This window comes from Nerophis lumbriciformis, linkage group LG06 (assembly GCF_033978685.3).
Source record: "Nerophis lumbriciformis linkage group LG06, RoL_Nlum_v2.1, whole genome shotgun sequence".
Lineage (NCBI taxonomy): Eukaryota > Metazoa > Chordata > Actinopteri > Syngnathiformes > Syngnathidae > Nerophis > Nerophis lumbriciformis.
The window spans coordinates 8,277,131-8,295,950 of record NC_084553.2 but is presented as its reverse complement, the minus strand read 5'-3'; the positions used below and the strand labels follow the sequence as shown (position 1 = coordinate 8,295,950).

The 18,820-nt window shown below is 33.3% G+C and overlaps 1 protein-coding gene across 1 annotated transcript in view; it reads right to left on the bottom strand.

The window, feature by feature from the left end:
• LOC133608253 (uncharacterized) overlaps positions 1-18,648 on the bottom strand; it is a 21,934-nt gene extending 3,286 nt beyond the window's left edge. Inside the window, exons 1-7 of the mRNA XM_061963459.1 lie at positions 18,518-18,648; positions 3,144-3,211; positions 3,009-3,056; positions 2,880-2,944; positions 1,633-1,670; positions 1,446-1,525; positions 1,288-1,350 (exon numbers count right to left, since the gene is read on the bottom strand). Coding sequence (XP_061819443.1) covers positions 1,288-1,350; positions 1,446-1,525; positions 1,633-1,670; positions 2,880-2,944; positions 3,009-3,056; positions 3,144-3,211; positions 18,518-18,635 — 480 coding nt within the window. The 5' untranslated portion in view covers positions 18,636-18,648. The remainder of the gene's footprint in view (positions 1-1,287; positions 1,351-1,445; positions 1,526-1,632; positions 1,671-2,879; positions 2,945-3,008; positions 3,057-3,143; positions 3,212-18,517) is intronic.
• Between the last annotated feature and the right edge of the window lie 172 nt (positions 18,649-18,820).

The following is an 18,820-nucleotide window of genomic DNA, read 5'->3' as shown; positions in this document are numbered from 1 at the left end:
TATTATACAGCATTATTCACATGTGAATAATATAAATACAGTCTATTATACAGCATTATTCACATGTGAATAATATAAATACAGTCTATTATACAGCATTATTCACATGTGAATAACATAAGTACAGTCTATTATACAGCATTATTCACATGTGAATAATATAAATACAGTCTATTATACAGCATTATTCACATGTGAATAATATAAATACAGTCTATTATACGGCATTATTCACATGTGAATAACATAAATACAGTCTATTATACAGCATTATTCACATGTGAATAACAAATACAGTCCATTATGCAGCATTATTCACATGTGAGTAACATAAATACAGTCCATTATGCAGCATTATTCACATGTGAATAACATAAATACAGTCTATTATACAGCATTATTCACATGTGAATAATATAAATACAGTCTATTATACAGCATTATTCACATGTGAATAACATAAATACAGTCTATTATACAGCATTATTCACATGTGAATAACAAATACAGTCCATTATGCAGCATTATTCACATGTGAGTAACATAAATACAGTCCATTATGCAGCATTATTCACATGTGAATAATATAAATACAGTCTATTATACAGCATTATTAACATGTGAATAATATAAATACAGTCTATTACACAGCATTATTCACATGTGAATAACATAAATACAGTCTATTATACAGCATTATTCACATGTGAATAACATAAATACAGTCCATTATGCAGCATTATTCACATGTGAATAACATAAATACAGTCCATTATGCAGCATTATTCACATGTGAATAACATAAATACAGGCCATTATGCAGCATTATTCACATGTGAATAACATAAATACAGTCTATTATACAGCATTATTCACATGTGAATAATATAAATACAGTCCATTATACAGCATTGTTCACATGTGAATAATATAAATACAGTCTATTATACAGCATTATTCACATGTGAATAATATAAATACATTATACATTTACAGTACATGTACAGTCAAAAGGAACATATGCAGTATACAGTCTGATGGCTGTCGGTATGAAGGACTTCCTGTGTCAAAATAATAATAATAATAATAATAATAACAACCCCGAAGGGAATAAGCGGTAGAAAATGGATGGATGGATAATAAATAACTAATATTAAAGACCAAATTGGGGCTACAAATAGAATCTTGTTTAGGGTCACACAAATCACGGAATAATAAAAATAATCAAAAAAATACCAAAAATAACATATTATCCTGGTAATAATAATAACATTTTTAGCGGTTTACCTGGCTGAGTTTCTCATTGCGTCTGAGTTTTATCTGGGGCAGAAGCTCTTCCAGTCTCTGAATCTGCAGTAAAAACACAATTTTTGAAATAAACATGGCAGAGGGCTGTAAAAGTTGGAATGATCAATAAATACACAGTATTAATATTTACTGTATACCCTCTTGTCAATGGTGTGCAGCCTCGTCTTCATGCTTTTGTTGATCACGGTCATGGGGATGCTTTTAGGGGTCGGACGCACTAGGAACCAAACAATCGCAAAAAACATATTCATCCTCATTTTTAATGAAATAATATTGAAAAATAATATATGAACATAATATTAGTGTGTAAATAAATCATCTTACCATGCTGAAAGATCTTGGCTACTTCAAGCAAATAAGGCCTGTAAGGAGGAACAAACATATATTATATACACTAGACACTAGTCTTAATTATATATTATAAACGCATTATATATTATATTATTATATATATATTATATACACATTTGGTGTGTTTTATGCTCTAAACAGCAGTGTTGGTCCTAATAAATAACGCTGCAGTTATAGAAATAGCCACTAGAGAGCAGAAGGTGTCAGCGGTCCACATTAATTAAATTAAATAAAAATTATTAAATCAATAATAATAATAATGATTTAACAATTACATTTGGTAACACAATCTATAATTTTTTTTTTTTTTTTTAAATAAAATCCTGTGGCTAAATGATTTCTAATTTTAAAAATGATTTAATTTACTATATATTTAGAAAAAAATAAACTAAAACTACTTAATAAAAAAATAAAATAATTTAATAATTAAATTTGGTAACACAATCTATAAAAAAAAAATGTTTTTTAATTTTTTTTAAATAAAATCCTGTAGCTAAATGATTTAAAAATAATTTCATTGACTTTATATTTAGAAAAACAAAACTAAAACTACTTAATAAATATAATAAATAAAACAAATGTTGGGTTTTTTTGGCACAGAAAATTGTAGTTTATTGTAAAAACTTGGAAAATGGTAGTTTGATTGTCGAAGGTGAGTGGAGTTTGTGGAAGCGGGTGAGAAATATGGAAGTTGCGCATGTTTGAAAAATCATTTTTAATGGGCTTAATGTCCCGGAAAACCGGGAATTCTGGGTAATCTGGGATTTTTTTTTTTTTTAGAAAGCCATCAATTCCCGGTCGAGCCGTACGTTTTGATACTAGAACGGTTTCGGCAAACTTTTACGGAATAAGAAGTGGAACAATAATAATAAAAAATAATAATAAAATAACAATAATAATAATATATATATTAATTTTGATTGGTAACTTTACTCTGAAAAAAAATTACTCTATTCTCGTATCATAATATGACTTGTTTTAAATATTATTAATAGGCTGAACAATTTGAAGTTGTAATGGTTTGAAGGGGATGAAAAATGTGGAAGTTAGAGCCAAAATCTGGAGAATAATAATAATAAATAGATTAATTTTGGTGGAGAAAACTATATGTGTGATTTTTTTGGAGCATTCACACAATTACCTGAAAACATTACATTGGTTGTACTGACATTTGCTTTCATGAGATAATAAAACATTGCAATGAATAAATCAACGCATACGTATGCTTGCTGTTTGTAGGGATGGAGCAGTTCAGAGGGATCAAACTCCCGCGCTGGTTTCTGATCTAAACAAACAAACAAGACACAGAATTTTTCCGACTCGCTTGTTGCACTTTGTGTGTGCGCTACCTTGAACACCACGTCCGAGGAGCACAGGCCAAAGGAGGCGGCGAGCATCTGAAAGGAAATAAAAGGTCACTAGACAAAGCCCGGGCCCAAACGTGTTGCCATGACAACATGGTAAGCAACGCGCTGACCACTTACCTGCATGACGGCCGACAAGTCGGCTGCTACAGGGATGGACACCTCACGAAGAGCCACCACTCTGTCATCTGCGACACACCATAATAATAATAACTAGAAGAGGTGAATGCTCCAATGCTGAACTTGAACTGAAATGCTGACAGAATGTAGTATGAATGTAAGAATAGTTTCAATGTTGGAATGCTTTGAATAGGTTGATAAATGTGGGAATTGTGGAAGTTTGAAAAATGTCCCATTCATTTCAATGGGAACCTCCTGGAAATTTGGGAATTATGGGAAAAGCGGGATTTTTTTTGAAAATGATTAGGAGCTCGAACGTCCTGAAGGAGCGGAATTGGTTGGTGTTGGAATTGTTTAAATCGGGCAAGAAATGTTGAAGTAATAAATGGTATTAGGGCATTTTGGGAAAATCGGGACATTTTTTGAACTTGGAAAAAGGGTAGTTTTAATTTTCAGAATGGTGGAATGTGTTGAAGGTGAAATGGGTTGAAGAGTGTGGGAATTGTGGAAGTTTGAAAAATGGCCAATTAATTTAAATGGGAACTTCCTGGAAATTTGGGAATTATGGGAAAAGCAGGATTTTTTGAAAATGATTAGGAGCATGAATGTCCTGAAAGAGCTGAATTGGTTGGTGTTAGAATTGTTTAAATCGGGCGAGAAATGTTGAAGTAGTAAATGGTATTAGGGAATTTCGGGAATTTTTTTTAACTTGAAAAAAGGGTAGTTTGAATCTCCAGAATGGTGTGTTGAAGGTGGAATGGTTTGAATGGGTTGAAGAATGTGGGAATTGTGGAAGTTTGAAAAATGGCCAATTCATTTAAAGGGGAACTTCCTGGAAATTTGGGAATTATGGGAAAAGCGGGATTTAAAAAAAAATGATTAGGAGCATGATCGTCCTGAAGGAACTGAATTGGTTGGTGTTGGAATTGTTTAAATCGGGCAAGAAATGTTGAAATAGTAAATGGCATTAGGGAATTTCGGGAAAATCTGGACATTTTTTTTAACTTGGAAAAAGGGTAGTTTGAATTTCCAGAATGGTGGAATGTGTTGAAGGTGGAATGGTTTGAAGGGTTTGAAGAATGTGGGAATTGTGGAAGTTTGAAAAATGGCCAATTCATTTAAATGGGAACTTCCTGGAAATTTGGGAATTATGGGAAAAGCAGGATTTTTTGAAAATGATTAGGAGCATGAATGTCCTGAAGGAGCTGAATTGGTTGGTGTTGGAATTGTTTAAATCGGGCAAGAAATGTTGAAGTAGTAAAGGGTATTGAGGAATTCCGGGAATTTTTTTTAACTTGGAAAAAGGGTAGTTTGAATCTCCAGAATGGTGGAATGTGTTGAAGGTGGAATGGTTTGAATGGGTTGAAGAATGTGGGAATTGTGGAAGTTTGAAAAATGGCCAATTAATTTAAATGGGAACTTCCTGGAAATTTGGGAATTATGGGAAAAGCCGGATTTTTTGAAAATGATTAGGAGCACGAATGTCCTGAAGGAGCTGAATTGGTCGGTGTTGGAATTGTTTAAATCGGGCAAGAAATGTTGAAGTAGTAAATGACATTAGGGAAATTCTGGAAAATCTGGAAAAAAAAATTAACTTGGAAAAAGGGTAGTTTGAATTTCCAGAATGGTGGAATGTGTTGAAGGTGGAATGGTTTGAAGGGTTTGAAGAATGTGGGAATTGTGGAAGTTTGAAAAATGGCCAATTCATTTAAATGGGAACTTCCTGGAAATTTGGGAATTATGGGAAAAGCAGGATTTTTTGAAAATGATTAGGAGCATGAATGTCCTGAAGGAGCTGAATTGGTTGGTGTTGGAATTGTTTAAATAGGGCAAGAAATGTTGAAGTAGTAAATGGTATTAGGGAATTTCGGGAAGATCTGGTAATTTTTTTAACTTGGAAAAAGGGTAGTTTTAATTTCCAGAACGGTGGAATGTGTTGAAGGTGGAATGGTTTGAATGGGTTGAAGAATGTGGGAATTGTGCAACTTGGAATAATGTCCCATTCATTTCAATGGGAACTTCCTGGAAATTTTGGATTTTCGGAAAATGATTAGGAGCATGAATGTCCTGAAGGAGCTGAATTGGTTGGTGTTGGAATTGTTTAAATCGGGCAAGAAATAGTGACGTAGTAAATGGTATTAGGGAATTTCGGGAACATTTGGAAATTTTTTTGAACATGGAAAAAGGGTAGTTTGAATTTCCAGAACGGTGGAATGTGTTGAAGGTGTAATGGTTTGAATGGGTTGAAGAATGTGGGAATTGTGGAAGTTTGAAAAATGGCTAATTAATTTAAATGGGAACTTCCTGGAAATTTGGGAATCATGGGAAAAGCGAGATTTTTTAAAAATGATTAGGAGCATGAACGCCCTGAAGGAGCTGAATTGGTCGGTGTTGGAATTGTTTAAATCGAGCAAGAAATGTTGAAGTACCGGTAGTAAAGGGTATTGGGGAATTCCGGGAAAATCTGGAATTTTTTTGAACATGGAAAAAGGGTAGTTTAAATTTCTAGAATGGTGGAATGTGTTGAAGGTGTAATGGTTTGAATGGGTTGAAGAATGTGGGAATTGTGGAAGTTTGAAAAATGGCTAATTAATTTAAATGGGAACTTCCTGGAAATTTGGGAATTATGGGAAAAGCGGCATTTTTTGAAAATGATTAGGAGCATGAACGTCCTGAAGGAGTTGAATTGGTCGGTGTTGGAATTGTTTAAATCGGGCAAGAAATGTTGAAGTAGTAAAGGGTATTGGGAAATTCCGGGAAAATCTGGAATTTTTTTGAACATGGAAAAAGGGTAGTTTGAATTTCTAGAATGGTGGAATGTGTTGAAGGTGGAATGGTTTGAAGAATGTGGGAATTGTGGAAGTTTGAAAAATGGCCAATTAATTTAAATGGGAACTTCCTGGAAATGTGGGAATTATGGGAAAAGCGAGATTTTTGGAAAACGATTAGGAACATGAATGTCCTGAAGGAGCTGAATTGTTCGGTGTTGGAATTGTTTAAATCGGGCGAGAAATGTTGAAGTAGTAAATGGTATTAGGGAATTTCGAGAATTTTTTTTAACTTGGAAAAAGGGTAGTTTGTATCTCCAGAATGGTGTGTTGAAGGTGGAATGGTTTGAATGGGTTGAAGAATGTGGGAATTGTGGAAGTTTGAAAAATGGCCAATTAATTTAAATGGGAACTTCCTGGAAATTTGGGAATTATGGGAAAAGCAGGATTTTTTGAAAATGATTAGGAGCATGAATGTCCTGAAGGAGCTGAATTGGTTGGTGTTGGAATTGTTTAAATTGGGCAAGAAATGTTGACGTAGTAAATGATATTAGGGAATTTCGGGAAAATCTGGAAAAAAATTTGAACATGGAAAAAGGGTAGTTTGAATTTACAGAACGGTGGAATGTGTTGAAGGTGGAATGGTTTGAATGGGTTGAAAAATGTGGGAATTGTGGAAGTTTGAAAAATGGCTAATTAATTTAAATGGCAACTTCCTGGAAATATGGGAATTATGGGAAAAGCGGGATTTTTTGAAAATGATTAGGAGCATGAATGTCCTGAAGGAGCTGAATTGGTTGGTGTTGGAATTGTTTAAATTGGGCAAGAAATGTTGACGTAGTAAATGGTATTAGGGAATTTCGGGAAAATCTGGAAAAAAATTTGAACATGGAAAAAGGGTAGTTTGAATTTACAGAACGGTGGAATGTGTTGAAGGTGGAATGGTTTGAATGGGTTGAAAAATGTGGGAATTGTGGAAGTTTGAAAAATGGCTAATTAATTTAAATGGCAACTTCCTGGAAATGTGGGAATTATGGGAAAAGCGGGATTTTTTGAAAATGATTAGGAGCATGAATGTCCTGAAGGAGTTGAATTGGTCGGTGTTGGAATTGTTTAAATCAGGCAAGAAATGTTGAAGTAGTAAAGGTTATTGGGGAATTCCGGGAAAATCTGGAATTTTTTTGAACATGGAAAAAAGGTACCGTAGTTTGAATTTCTAGAATGGTAGAATGTGTTGAAGGTGGAATGGTTTGAAGAATGTGGGAATTGTGGAAGTTTGAAAAATGGCCAATTAATTTAAATGGGAACTTCCTGGAAATTTTGGAATTATGGAAAAAGCGGGATTTTTGGAAAACGATTAGGAACATGAATGTCCTGAAGGAGCTGAATTGGTCGGTGTTGGAATTGTTTAAATAGGGAAAGAAATGTTGAAGTAAATGGTATTAGGGAATTTCGGGAAATGTTTTTAACTTGGAAAAAGAGTAGTTTGAATTTCCAGAATGGTGGAAAGTGTTGAAGGTGGAATGGTTTGAAGGGTTTGAAGAATGTGGGAATTGTGGAAGTTTGAAAAATGGCCAATTCATTTAAATGGGAACTTCCTGGAAATTTGGGAATTATGGGAAAAGCAGGATTTTTTGAAAATGATTAAGAGCATGAATGTCCTGAAGGAGCTGAATTGGTTGGTGTTGGAATTGTTTAAATCGGGCAAGAAATGTTAAAGTAGTAAATGACATTAGGGAAATTCGGGAAAATCTGGACATTTTTTTTAACTTGGAAAAAGGGTAGTTTGAATTTCCAGAATGGTGGAATGTGTTGAAGGTGGAATGGTTTGAAGGGTTTGAAGAATGTGGGAATTGTGGACGTTTGAAAAATGGCCAATTCATTTAAATGGGAACTTCCTGGAAATTTGGGAATTATGGGAAAAGCAGGATTTTTTGAAAATGATTAGGAGCATGAATGTCCTGAAGGAGCTGAATTGGTTGGTGTTGGAATTGTTTAAATCGGGCAAGAAATGTTGAAGTAGTAAATGGTATTAGGGAATTTCGGGAAGATCTGGTAATTTTTTGAACTTGGAAAAAGGGTAGTTTTAATTTCCAGAACGGTGGAATGTGTTGAAGGTGGAATGGTTTGAATGGGTTGAAGAATGTGGGAATTGTGCTACTTGGAAAAATGTCCCATTCATTTCAATGGGAACTTCCTGGACATTTTGGATTTTCGGAAAATTATTAGAAGCATGAATGTCCTGAAGGAGCTGAATTGGTTGGTGTTGGAATTGTTTAAATCGGGCAAGAAATGTTGACGTAGTAAATGGTATTAGGGAATTTTGGGGAAATCTGGAAAAAAATTTGAACATGGAAAAAGGGTAGTTTTAATTTTCAGAACGGTGGAATGTGTTGAAGGTGGAATGGTTTGAATGGGTTGAAGAATGTGGGAATTGTGGAAGTTTAAAAAATGGCCAATTAATTTAAATGAGAACTTCCTGGAAATTTTGGAATTATGGGAAAAGCGGGATTTTTTGAAAATGATTAGGAGCACGAATGTCCTGAAGGAGCTGAATTGGTCGGTGATGGAATTGTTTAAATCGGGCAAGAAATGTTGAAGTAGTAAATGACATTAGGGAAATTCTGGAAAATCTGGAAAAAAAAATTAACTTGGAAAAAGGGTAGTTTGAATTTCCAGAATGGTGGAATGTGTTGAAGGTGGAATGGTTTGAAAGGTTTGAAGAATGTGGGAATTGTGGAAGTTTGAAAAATGGCCAATTCATTTAAATGGGAACTTCCTGGAAATTTGGGAATTATGGGAAAAGTAGGATTTTTTGAAAATGATTAGGAGCATGAATGTCCTGAAGGAGCTGAATCGGTTGGTGTTGGAATTGTTTAAATCGGGCAAGAAATGTTGAAGTAGTAAATGGTATTAGGGAATTTCGGGAAGATTTGGTAATTTTTTGAACTTGGAAAAAGGGTAGTTTTAATTTCCAGAACGGTGGAATGTGTTGAAGGTAGAATGGTTTGAATGGGTTGAAGAATGTGGGAATTGTGCTACTTAGAAAAATGTCCCATTCATTTCAATGGGAACTTCCTGGACATTTTGGATTTTCGGAAAATTATTAGAAGCATGAATGTCCTGAAGGAGCTGAATTGGTTGGTGTTGGAATTGTTTAAATCGGGCAAGAAATGTTGACGTAGTAAATGGTATTAGGGAATTTGGGGAAAATCTGGAAATTTCTTTGAACTCGGAAAAAGGGTAGTTTGAATTTCCAGAACGGTGGAATGTGTTGAAGGTGTAATGGTTTGAATGGGTTGAAGAATGTGGGAATTGTGGAAGTTTGAAAAATGGCTAATTAATTTAAATGGTAACTTCCTGGAAATTTGGGAATCATGGGAAAAGCGGGATTTTTTGAAAATGATTAGGAGCATGAACGCCCTGAAGGAGCTGAATTGGTCGGTGTTGGAATTGTTTAAATCGGGCAAGAAATGTTTAAGTAGTAAAGGGTATTGGGGAATTTCGGGAAAATCTGGAATTTTTTTGAACATGGAAAAAGGGTAGTTTAAATTTCTAGAATGGTGGAATGTGTTGAAGGTGTAATGGTTTGAATGGGTTGAAGAATGTGGGAATTGTGGAAGTTTGAAACATGGCTAATTAATTTAAATGGGAACTTCCTGGAAATTTGGGAATTATGGGAAAAGCGGGATTTTTTGAAAATGATTAGTAGCATGAACGTCCTGAAGGAGCTGAATTGGTCGTTGTTGGAATTGTTTAAATCGGGCAAGAAATGTTGAAGTAGTAAAGGGTATTGGGGAATTCCGGGAAAATCTGGAATTTTTTTGAACATGGAAAAAAGGTAGTTTGAATTTCTAGAATGGTGGAATGTGTTGAAGGTGGAATGGTTTGAAGAATGTGGGAATTGTAGAAGTTTGAAAAATGGCCAATTAATTTAAATGGGAACTTCCTGGAAATTTTGGAATTATGGAAAAAGCGGGATTTTTGGAAAACGATTAGGAGCATGAATGTCCTGAAGGAGCTGAATTGGTCGGTGTTGGAATTGTTTAAATAGGGCAAGAAATGTTGAAGTAAATGGTGTTAGGGAATTTCGGGAATTTTTTTTAACTTGGAAAAAGGGTAGTTTGAATCTCCAGAATGGTGGAATGTGTTGAAGGTGGAATGGTTTGAATGGGTTGAAGAATGTGGGAATTGTGGAAGTTTGAAAAATGGCCAATTCATTTAAATGGGAACTTCCTGGAAATTAGGGAATTATGGGAAACGTGGGATTTTAAAAAAAAATGATTAGGAGCATGATCGTCCTGAAGGAACTGAATTGGTTGGTGTTGGAATTGTTTAAATCGGGCAAGAAATGTTGAAATAGTAAATGGTATTAGGGAATTTCGGGAAAATCGAGAAATTTTTGGAACTTGGAAAAAGGGTAGTTTGAATTTCCAGAATGGTGGAATGTGTTGAAGGTGGAATGGTTTGAATGGGTTGAAGAATGTGGGAATTGTGGAAGTTTGAAAAATGGCCAATTCATTTTGAATGGGGAAAATAAAAAAAATTAAAAAAGGAATTATGGGAAATCCGGGAATTTTTTTTAAATTGTTGAAGTAGAGCACAAAATTCCTGAACAGGCTGAATATTTAGAAGTTGGAACAGTTTGAATAAGATAAAAAATTTGGAAGTTGTGGAGCTTTGAGTAATGTCCCATTGATTTCAATGTGAATTTCAGAAAAAATATGGAATTTCGGGAAAAGCTGGAATTTTTTGGAAAATGGTAAAAAAAACAAAAAAAACTTGAATGGTCTGAATGAGTTGAAATGGTTGGTGTTGGAATTGTTCAAATCGGTCGAGAAATGTTGAAGTAGTAACATGTTGAACTGAGAAATGGTATTACGGAATTCCTGGAATTTCGGGAAAACCGGGAATTTTGCCAGTTCAAAAAACAACTTTGTTTTTTGTCCTGATTAAGAAAAATGTTTTGACGGTAGAACGGTTGAAGTGGGGTGAAAAATGTGGAAGGGGTAGTCGCCAGAAAAAAGGGTGGAAATAGGGCTTAGGAAAAGCAGGAATTCTGGAAAATCCTGGAATTTTTTTTTACTTGAAAAAGGAGAAGTTTGAATTTCCAGGATGGTGGAATAGGTTGAAGGTAGAATGGGTTGAATAGGTTGAAAAGTGTGGAAATGGTGAAAGTTTGAAAAATTGGCCAATTAATTTTGCATGGGAAAAATGTCCCGGAAAACCTCGAATTTTGGGAAATCTGGAAATTTTTGGAATTTGTCAAGGGAAAACTAGCGATTCCCGAATAGGCTGAACGGTTTGAAGTTGGAACGGTTTGAATCGGATGAAAAATGTGGGAGTTGTGGAACTATGAAGAATATCCCATTAATTTCATTGGGAATTTCATGGAAATTTCGAGGAAAGCGGGAATTTTTGGGAAAATGTTAAAAAAAACTTGAATTTTGTGAATGAGTTGAAATGGTTGGTGTTGGAACTTTTCAAAACAATCGAGAAATGTTGAAGTAGTAACATTTTTAATTGAGAAATGGTATTAAGGAATTCCAGGAATTTCGGGATAAGCGGGAATTTTTTGGAAAAGTTAAAAAACTTGAATGTTGTGAATGAGTTGAAATGGTTGGTGTTGGAACTTTTCAAAACGGCCGAGAAATGTTGAAGTAGTAACATTTTTAATTAAGAAATGGTAATAAGGAATTCCAGGAAAAGCTGGAATTTTTGGGAAAAAGTTAAAAAACTTGAATGTTGTGAATGAGTTAAAATGGTTGGTGTTGGAACTTTTCAAAACGGCCGAGAAATGTTGAAGTAATAAATTTTTTTATTGAGAAATGGTAATAAGGAATTCCAGGAAAAGCTGGAATTTTTTGGAAAAAGTTAAAAAACTTGAATGTTGTGAATGAGTTGAAATGGTTGGTGTTGGAACTTTTCAAAACGGCCGAGAAATGTTGAAGTAGTAACATTTTTAATTGAGAAATGGTATTAAGGAATTCCAGGAATTTCGGGAAAAAGCGGGAATTATTCCAGTTCAAAAAACAACTTTTTTTTTTTGTCCTGATTAATAGGAATGTTTTGACAGTGGAACAATTGAAGTGGGTTGACAAATGTGGAAGTAGTCAACAGAAAAAAGGGTTTGAAAAAAATTGAAATTTCTGGGAATTCCTGGAATTTTTTTTAACTTGAAAAAATTATAGTTGGGATATTAAAAAAAAAAAGAAGCATAAATTTGCAGTGTTTTATAATAAAAAAAACTAGAAAAAAACTACAGTTGCAATGTTACAAGAAAAAGGTCGTGAAATTACAAGAAAGTCACGATGTTGGAAAAATACAAATTTGCGACCGTATAAAAATAATGGGAATTTCGAGGAAAGCGGGAATTTTTTGGAAAATGTTAAAAAAAACTTGGATGTTGTGAATGAGTTGAAATGGTGTTGGAACTTTTCAAAACGGCCGAGAAATGTTGAAGTGGTAACATTTTTAATTGAGAAATGGTATTAAGGAATTCCAGGAATTTCGGGAAAACCGGGAAGTTTTCTAGTTAAAAAAAACAACTTTGTTTTTTTGTCCTGATTAATAGGAATGTTTTGACAGTGGAACAATTGAAGTTGGTTGACAAATGTGGAAGGAGTAGTCAACAGAAAAAAGGGTTTGAAAAAAATGGAAATTTCTGCGAATTCCTGGAATTTTTTTGAACTTGAAAAAATGATAGTTGGGATATTTAAAAAAAAAAAAAGCATAACTGCAGTGTTTTATAATTAAAAAAAACTAGAAAAAAGCTACAGCTTTCTGCTCCGCCGCTCCCAGTCTGTGGAATGCTCTCCCTGACCACCTGAGGGCACCACAGACTGTGGATGCTTTTAAAAAAGGCTTAAAAACCCTTCTTTAAAAAAAATAAAAAAAACTTTTTATAGATATATGCATACTAGTTCTAGCTATTAGGCTGTTCTAAGTTTTATTTTTATTTATTATCTTTTTGTTATTATTATTTTCAATACACTGTAGCACTTTGAGGTTGTTTGCTCAATGTAAAGTGCTTTTTACAAATACAATCTATTATTATTATTATTATTACAGTTGCAATGTTACAAGAAAAAGGTCGTGAAATTACAAGAAAGTCACGATGTTGGAAAAATACAAATTTGCGACCGTATAAAAATAATGGGAATTTCAAGGAAAGCGGGAATTTTTGGGAAAATTTGAAAAAAAACTTGGATGTTGTGAATGAGTTGAAATGGTTGGTGTTGGAATTTTTCAAAATGGTCGAGAAATATTGAAGTAGCAACATTTTTAATTGAGAAATGGTTTTAAGGAATTCCAGGAATTTCGGGAAAAGCAGGGAATTTTTCCAGTTCAAAAAACAACTTTGTTTTTTTGTCCTTATTAATAGGAATGTTTTGACAGTGGACGAGTAGTCAACAGAAAAAAGGGTTTGAAAAAAATGGAAATTTCTGGGAATTACTGGAATTTTTTTGAACTTGAAAAAATGATAGTTGGGATATTTTTTTTTAAAAAAGCATAAATTCTCAGTGTTTTATAAAAAAAAAACTAGAAAAAAGCTACAGTTGCAATGATACAAGAAAAAGGTCGTGAAATTACAAGAAAGTTATGATGTTGGAAAAATACAAATTTGCGACCGTATAAAAATAATGGGAATTTCAAGGAAAGCGGGAATTATTTGGAAAATTTAAAAAAAAACTTGAATGTTGTTTATGAGTTGAAATGGTTGATGTTGGAATTTTTCAAAACGGCCGAGAAATGTTGAAGTAGTAACATTTTTAATTGAGAAATGGTATTAAGGAATTCCAGGAATTTCGGGAAAAGCGGGGAATTTTTCCATTTCAAAAAACAACTTTGTTTTTTTGTCCTGATTAATAGGAATGTTTTGACAGTGGAACAATTGAAGTGGGTTGACAAATGTGGAAGGAGTAGTCAACAGAAAAAAGGGTTTGAAAAAAATGGAAATTTCTGCGAATTCCTGGAATTTTTTTTAACTTGAAAAAATGATAGTTGGGATATTTAAAAAAAAAAGCATAACTGCAGTGTTTTATAACAAAAACAAAACTAGAAAAACGCTACAGCTTTCTGCTCCGCCGCTCCCAGTCTGTAAAATGCTCTCCCTGACCACCTGAGGGCACCACAGACTGTGGATGCTTTTAAAAAAGGCTTAAAAACCCTTCTTTAAAAAAAACTAAAAACTTTTTTATAGATATATGCATACTAGTTCTAGCTATTAGGTTGTTCTAAGTTTTATTTTTATTTATTATCATTTTATTATTATTATTTTCAATACACTGTAGCACTTTGAGGTTGTTTGCTCAATGTAAAGTGCTTTTTACAAATACAATATATTATTATTATTATTATTATTATTACAGTTGCAATGTTACAAGAAAAAGGTCGTGAAATTACAAGAAAGTCACGATGTTGGAAAAATACAAATTTGCGACCGTATAAAAATAATGGGAATTTCAAGGAAAGCGGGAATTTTTTGGAAAATCTTAAAAAAAAACTTGGATGTTGTGAATGAGTTGAAATGGTTGGTGTTGGAATTTTTCAAAATGGTCGAGAAATATTGAAGTAGCAACATTTTTAATTGAGAAATGGTATTAAGGAATTCCAGGAATTTCGGGAAAAGCGGGGAATTTTTCCATTTCAAAAAACAACTTTGTTTTTTTGTCCTGATTAATAGGAATGTTTTGACAGTGGAACAATTGAAGTGGGTTGACAAATGTGGAAGGAGTAGTCAACAGAAAAAAGAGTTTGAAAAAAATGGAAATTTCTGCGAATTCCTGGAATTTTTTTGAACTTGAAAAAATGATAGTTGGGATATTTAAAAAAAAAAAGCATAACTGCAGTGTTTTATAATTAAAAAAAACTAGAAAAAAGCTACAGCTTTCTGCTCCGCCGCTCCCAGTCTGTGAAATGCTCTCCCTGACCACCTGAGGGCACCACAGACTGTGGATGCTTTTAAAAAAGGCTTAAAAACCCTTCTTTAAAAACAAAAAACTGTTTATAGCTATATGCATACTAGTTCTAGCTATTAGGCTGTTCTAAGTTTTATTTTTATTTATTATCTTTTTATTATTATTTTTTTCAATACACTGTAGCACTTTGAGGTTGTTTGCTCAATGTAAAGTGCTTTTTACAAATAAAATCTATTATTATTATTATTACAGTTGCAATGTTACAAGAAAAAGGTCGTGAAATTACAAGAAAGTCACGATGTTGGAAAAATACAAATTTGCGACCGTATAAAAATAATGGGAATTTCAAGGAAAGCGGGAATTTTTTGGAAAATCTTAAAAAAAAACTTGGATGTTGTGAATGAGTTGAAATGGTTGGTGTTGGAATTTTTCAAAATGGTCGAGAAATATTGAAGTAGCAACATTTTTAATTGAGAAATGGTATTAAGGAATTCCAGGAATTTCGGGAAAAGCGGGGAATTTTTCCATTTCAAAAAACAACTTTGTTTTTTTGTCCTGATTAATAGGAATGTTTTGACAGTGGAACAATTGAAGTGGGTTGACAAATGTGGAAGGAGTAGTCAACAGAAAAAAGAGTTTGAAAAAAATGGAAATTTCTGCGAATTCCTGGAATTTTTTTGAACTTGAAAAAATGATAGTTGGGATATTTTAAAAAAAAAAGCATAACTGCAGTGTTTTATAATTAAAAAAAACTAGAAAAAAGCTACAGCTTTCTGCTCCGCCGCTCCCAGTCTGTGAAATGCTCTCCCTGACCACCTGAGGGCACCACAGACTGTGGATGCTTTTAAAAAAGGCTTAAAAACCCTTCTTTAAAAAAAAAAAACTTTTTATAGATATATGCATACTAGTTCTAGCTATTAGGCTGTTCTAAGTTTTATTTTTATTTATTATCTTTTTATTATTATTTTTTTCAATACACTGTAGCACTTTGAGGTTGTTTGCTCAATGTATAGTGCTTTTTACAAATACAATCTATTATTATTATTATTACAGTTGCAATGTTACAAGAAAAAGGTCGTGAAATTACAAGAAAGTCACGATGTTGGAAAAATACACATTTGCGACCGTATAAAAATAATGGGAATTTCAAGGAAAGCGGGAATTATTTGGAAAATTTAAAAAAAACTTGAATGTTGTTTATGAGTTGAAATGGTTGGTGTTGGAACTTTTCAAAACGGCCGAGAAATGTTGAAGTGGTAACATTTTTAATTGAGAAATGGTATTAAGGAATTCCAGGAATTTCGGGAAAACTGGGAATTTTTCTAGTTAAAAAAAACATTGTTTTTTTGTCCTCATTAATAGGAATGTTTTGACAGTGGAACAATTGAAGTGGGTTGACAAATGTGGAAGGAGTAGTCAACAGAAAAAAAGGGTTTGAAAAAAATGGAAATTTCTGCGAATTCCTGGAATTTTTTTGAACTTGAAAAAATTATAGTTGGGATATTTTTTTAAAAAAGCAGTGTTTTATAACAAAAACAAAACTAGAAAAACGCTACAGCTTTCTGCTCCGCCGCTCCCAGTCTGTAAAATGCTCTCCCTGACCACCTGAGGGCACCACAGACTGTGGATGCTTTTAAAAAAGGCTTAAAAACCCTTCTTTAAAAAAAAACAAAAAACTTTTTTATAGATATATGCATACTAGTTCTAGCTATTAGGCTGTTCTAAGTTTTATTTTTATTTATTATCATTTTATTATTATTATTTTCAATACACTGTAGCACTTTGAGGTTGTTTGCTCAATGTAAAGTGCTTTTTACAAATACAATATATTATTATTATTATTATTACAGTTGCAATGTTACAAGAAAAAGGTCGTGAAATTACAAGAAAGTCACGATGTTGGAAAAATACAAATTTGCGACTGTATAAAAATAATGGGAATTTCAAGGAAAGCGGGAATTTTTTGGAAAATGTTAAAAAAAACTTGGATGTTGTGAATGAGTTGAAATGGTTGGTGTTGGAATTTTTCAAAATGGTCGAGAAATATTGAAGTAGCAACATTTTTAATTGAGAAATGGTTTTAAGGAATTCCAGGAATTTCGGGAAAAGCAGGGAATTTTTCCAGTTCAAAAAACAACTTCGTTTTTTTGTCCTTATTAATAGGAATGTTTTGACAGTGGAACGAGTAATCCACAGAAAAAAGGGTTTGAAAAAAATGGAAATTTCTGGGAATTACTGGAATTTTTTTGAACTTGAAAAAATGATAGTTGGGATATTTTTTTTAAAAAAGCATAAATTCTCAGTGTTTTATAAAAAAAAAACTAGAAAAAAGCTACAGTTGCAATGATACAAGAAAAAGGTCGTGAAATTACAAGAAAGTTATGATGTTGGAAAAATACAAATTTGCGACCGTATAAAAATAATGGGAATTTCAAGGAAAGCGGGAATTATTTGGAAAATTTAAAAAAAAACTTGAATGTTGTTTATGAGTTGAAATGGTTGGTGTTGGAATTTTTCAAAACGGCTTAGAAATGTTGAAGTAGTAACATTTTTAATTGAGAAATGGTATTAAGGAATTCCAGAAATATCGGGAAAACCGGGAATTTTTCTAGTTCAAAAAACAACTTTGTTTTTTTGTCCTGATTAATAGGAGTGTTTTGACAGTGGAACAATTGAAGTGGGTTGACAAATGTGGAAGGAGTAGTCAACAGAAAAAAGGGTTTGAAAAAAATGGAAATTTCTGCGAATTCCTGGAATTTTTTTGAACTTGAAAAAATGATAGTTGGGATATTTAAAAAAAAAAAAAGCATAACTGCAGTGTTTTATAACAAAAAAAAAACAGAAAAACGCTACAGCTTTCTGCTCCGCCGCTCCCAGTCTGTGAAATGCTCTCCCTGACCACCTGAGGGCACCACAGACTGTGGATGCTTTTAAAAAAGGCTTAAAAACCCTTCTTTAAAAAACAACAACTTTTTATAGATGTATGCATACTAGTTCTAGCTATTAGGCTGTTCTAAGTTTTATTTTTATTTATTATCTTTTTATTATTTTTTTTTTCAATACACTGTAGCACTTTGAGGTTGTTTGCTCAATGTAAAGTGCTTTTTACAAATACAATCTATTATTATTATTATTATTACAGTTGCAATGTTACAAGAAAAAGGTCGTGAAATTACAAGAAAGTCACAATGTTGGAAAAATACAAATTTACGACGGTATAAAAATAATGCTGTGGTTTTAGGAGAAAAAGTTCACAAGTTGTTCAAAGTAAATAAATGGTTGGACATAAAATGTTTTGCTTTTGTTCATGCAATTCTCTGTAATAAAATTGTAACATCGTTATAGTTGCATTGTAACAAGTATTGACTTGTTATCGGTTCGATACAATAATCGGTCCAACCCTCCTGTATCGCGGCACTTGATTGTCAATGGCAGCTGTTGGATTGGGAGAAAAGCTTCCCGAATCAATTTATACTGAAAAATAACTTTTAAAAAACAACCTGAGACCAAAAACGACGTCACATTTATGGCTTTAAACACACTTTATACTTAAAAATATGACGTTTAAACTCGGTTTGGTTGCTATGGATACCGGCGCGCGCGCCCGCAGCACAACCGTTTGAGTGAATGTGTCGACTTTTTTTACGGTCGTAAAGCTCGAAAAGTCGAGAAAAAAACAACTCACCGTTCTTGTCAAGTCGTTTGAGGGCGAGCCAAGCCTTGGAGACACGCGTTGCTGGCTCACAAGCGACATTAGACATCTTTTTAATGACCGGACGACACCACACTGACTCGGCAGACATGGACCGGATACGGTGGGACGGGCTGCATCCGGTGTGGCACTTTCAAAATAAAACTGATAATCCATGCCGTGAGGCAAAACTAAAAGTACAGCAGTCGGAATTATGTTCCATTGGAAACCACAACAGTTAATGAATAATTAATCTTGGCCTAAAATGTAAATGAATGAGTTTGTGTATAAGAAAAG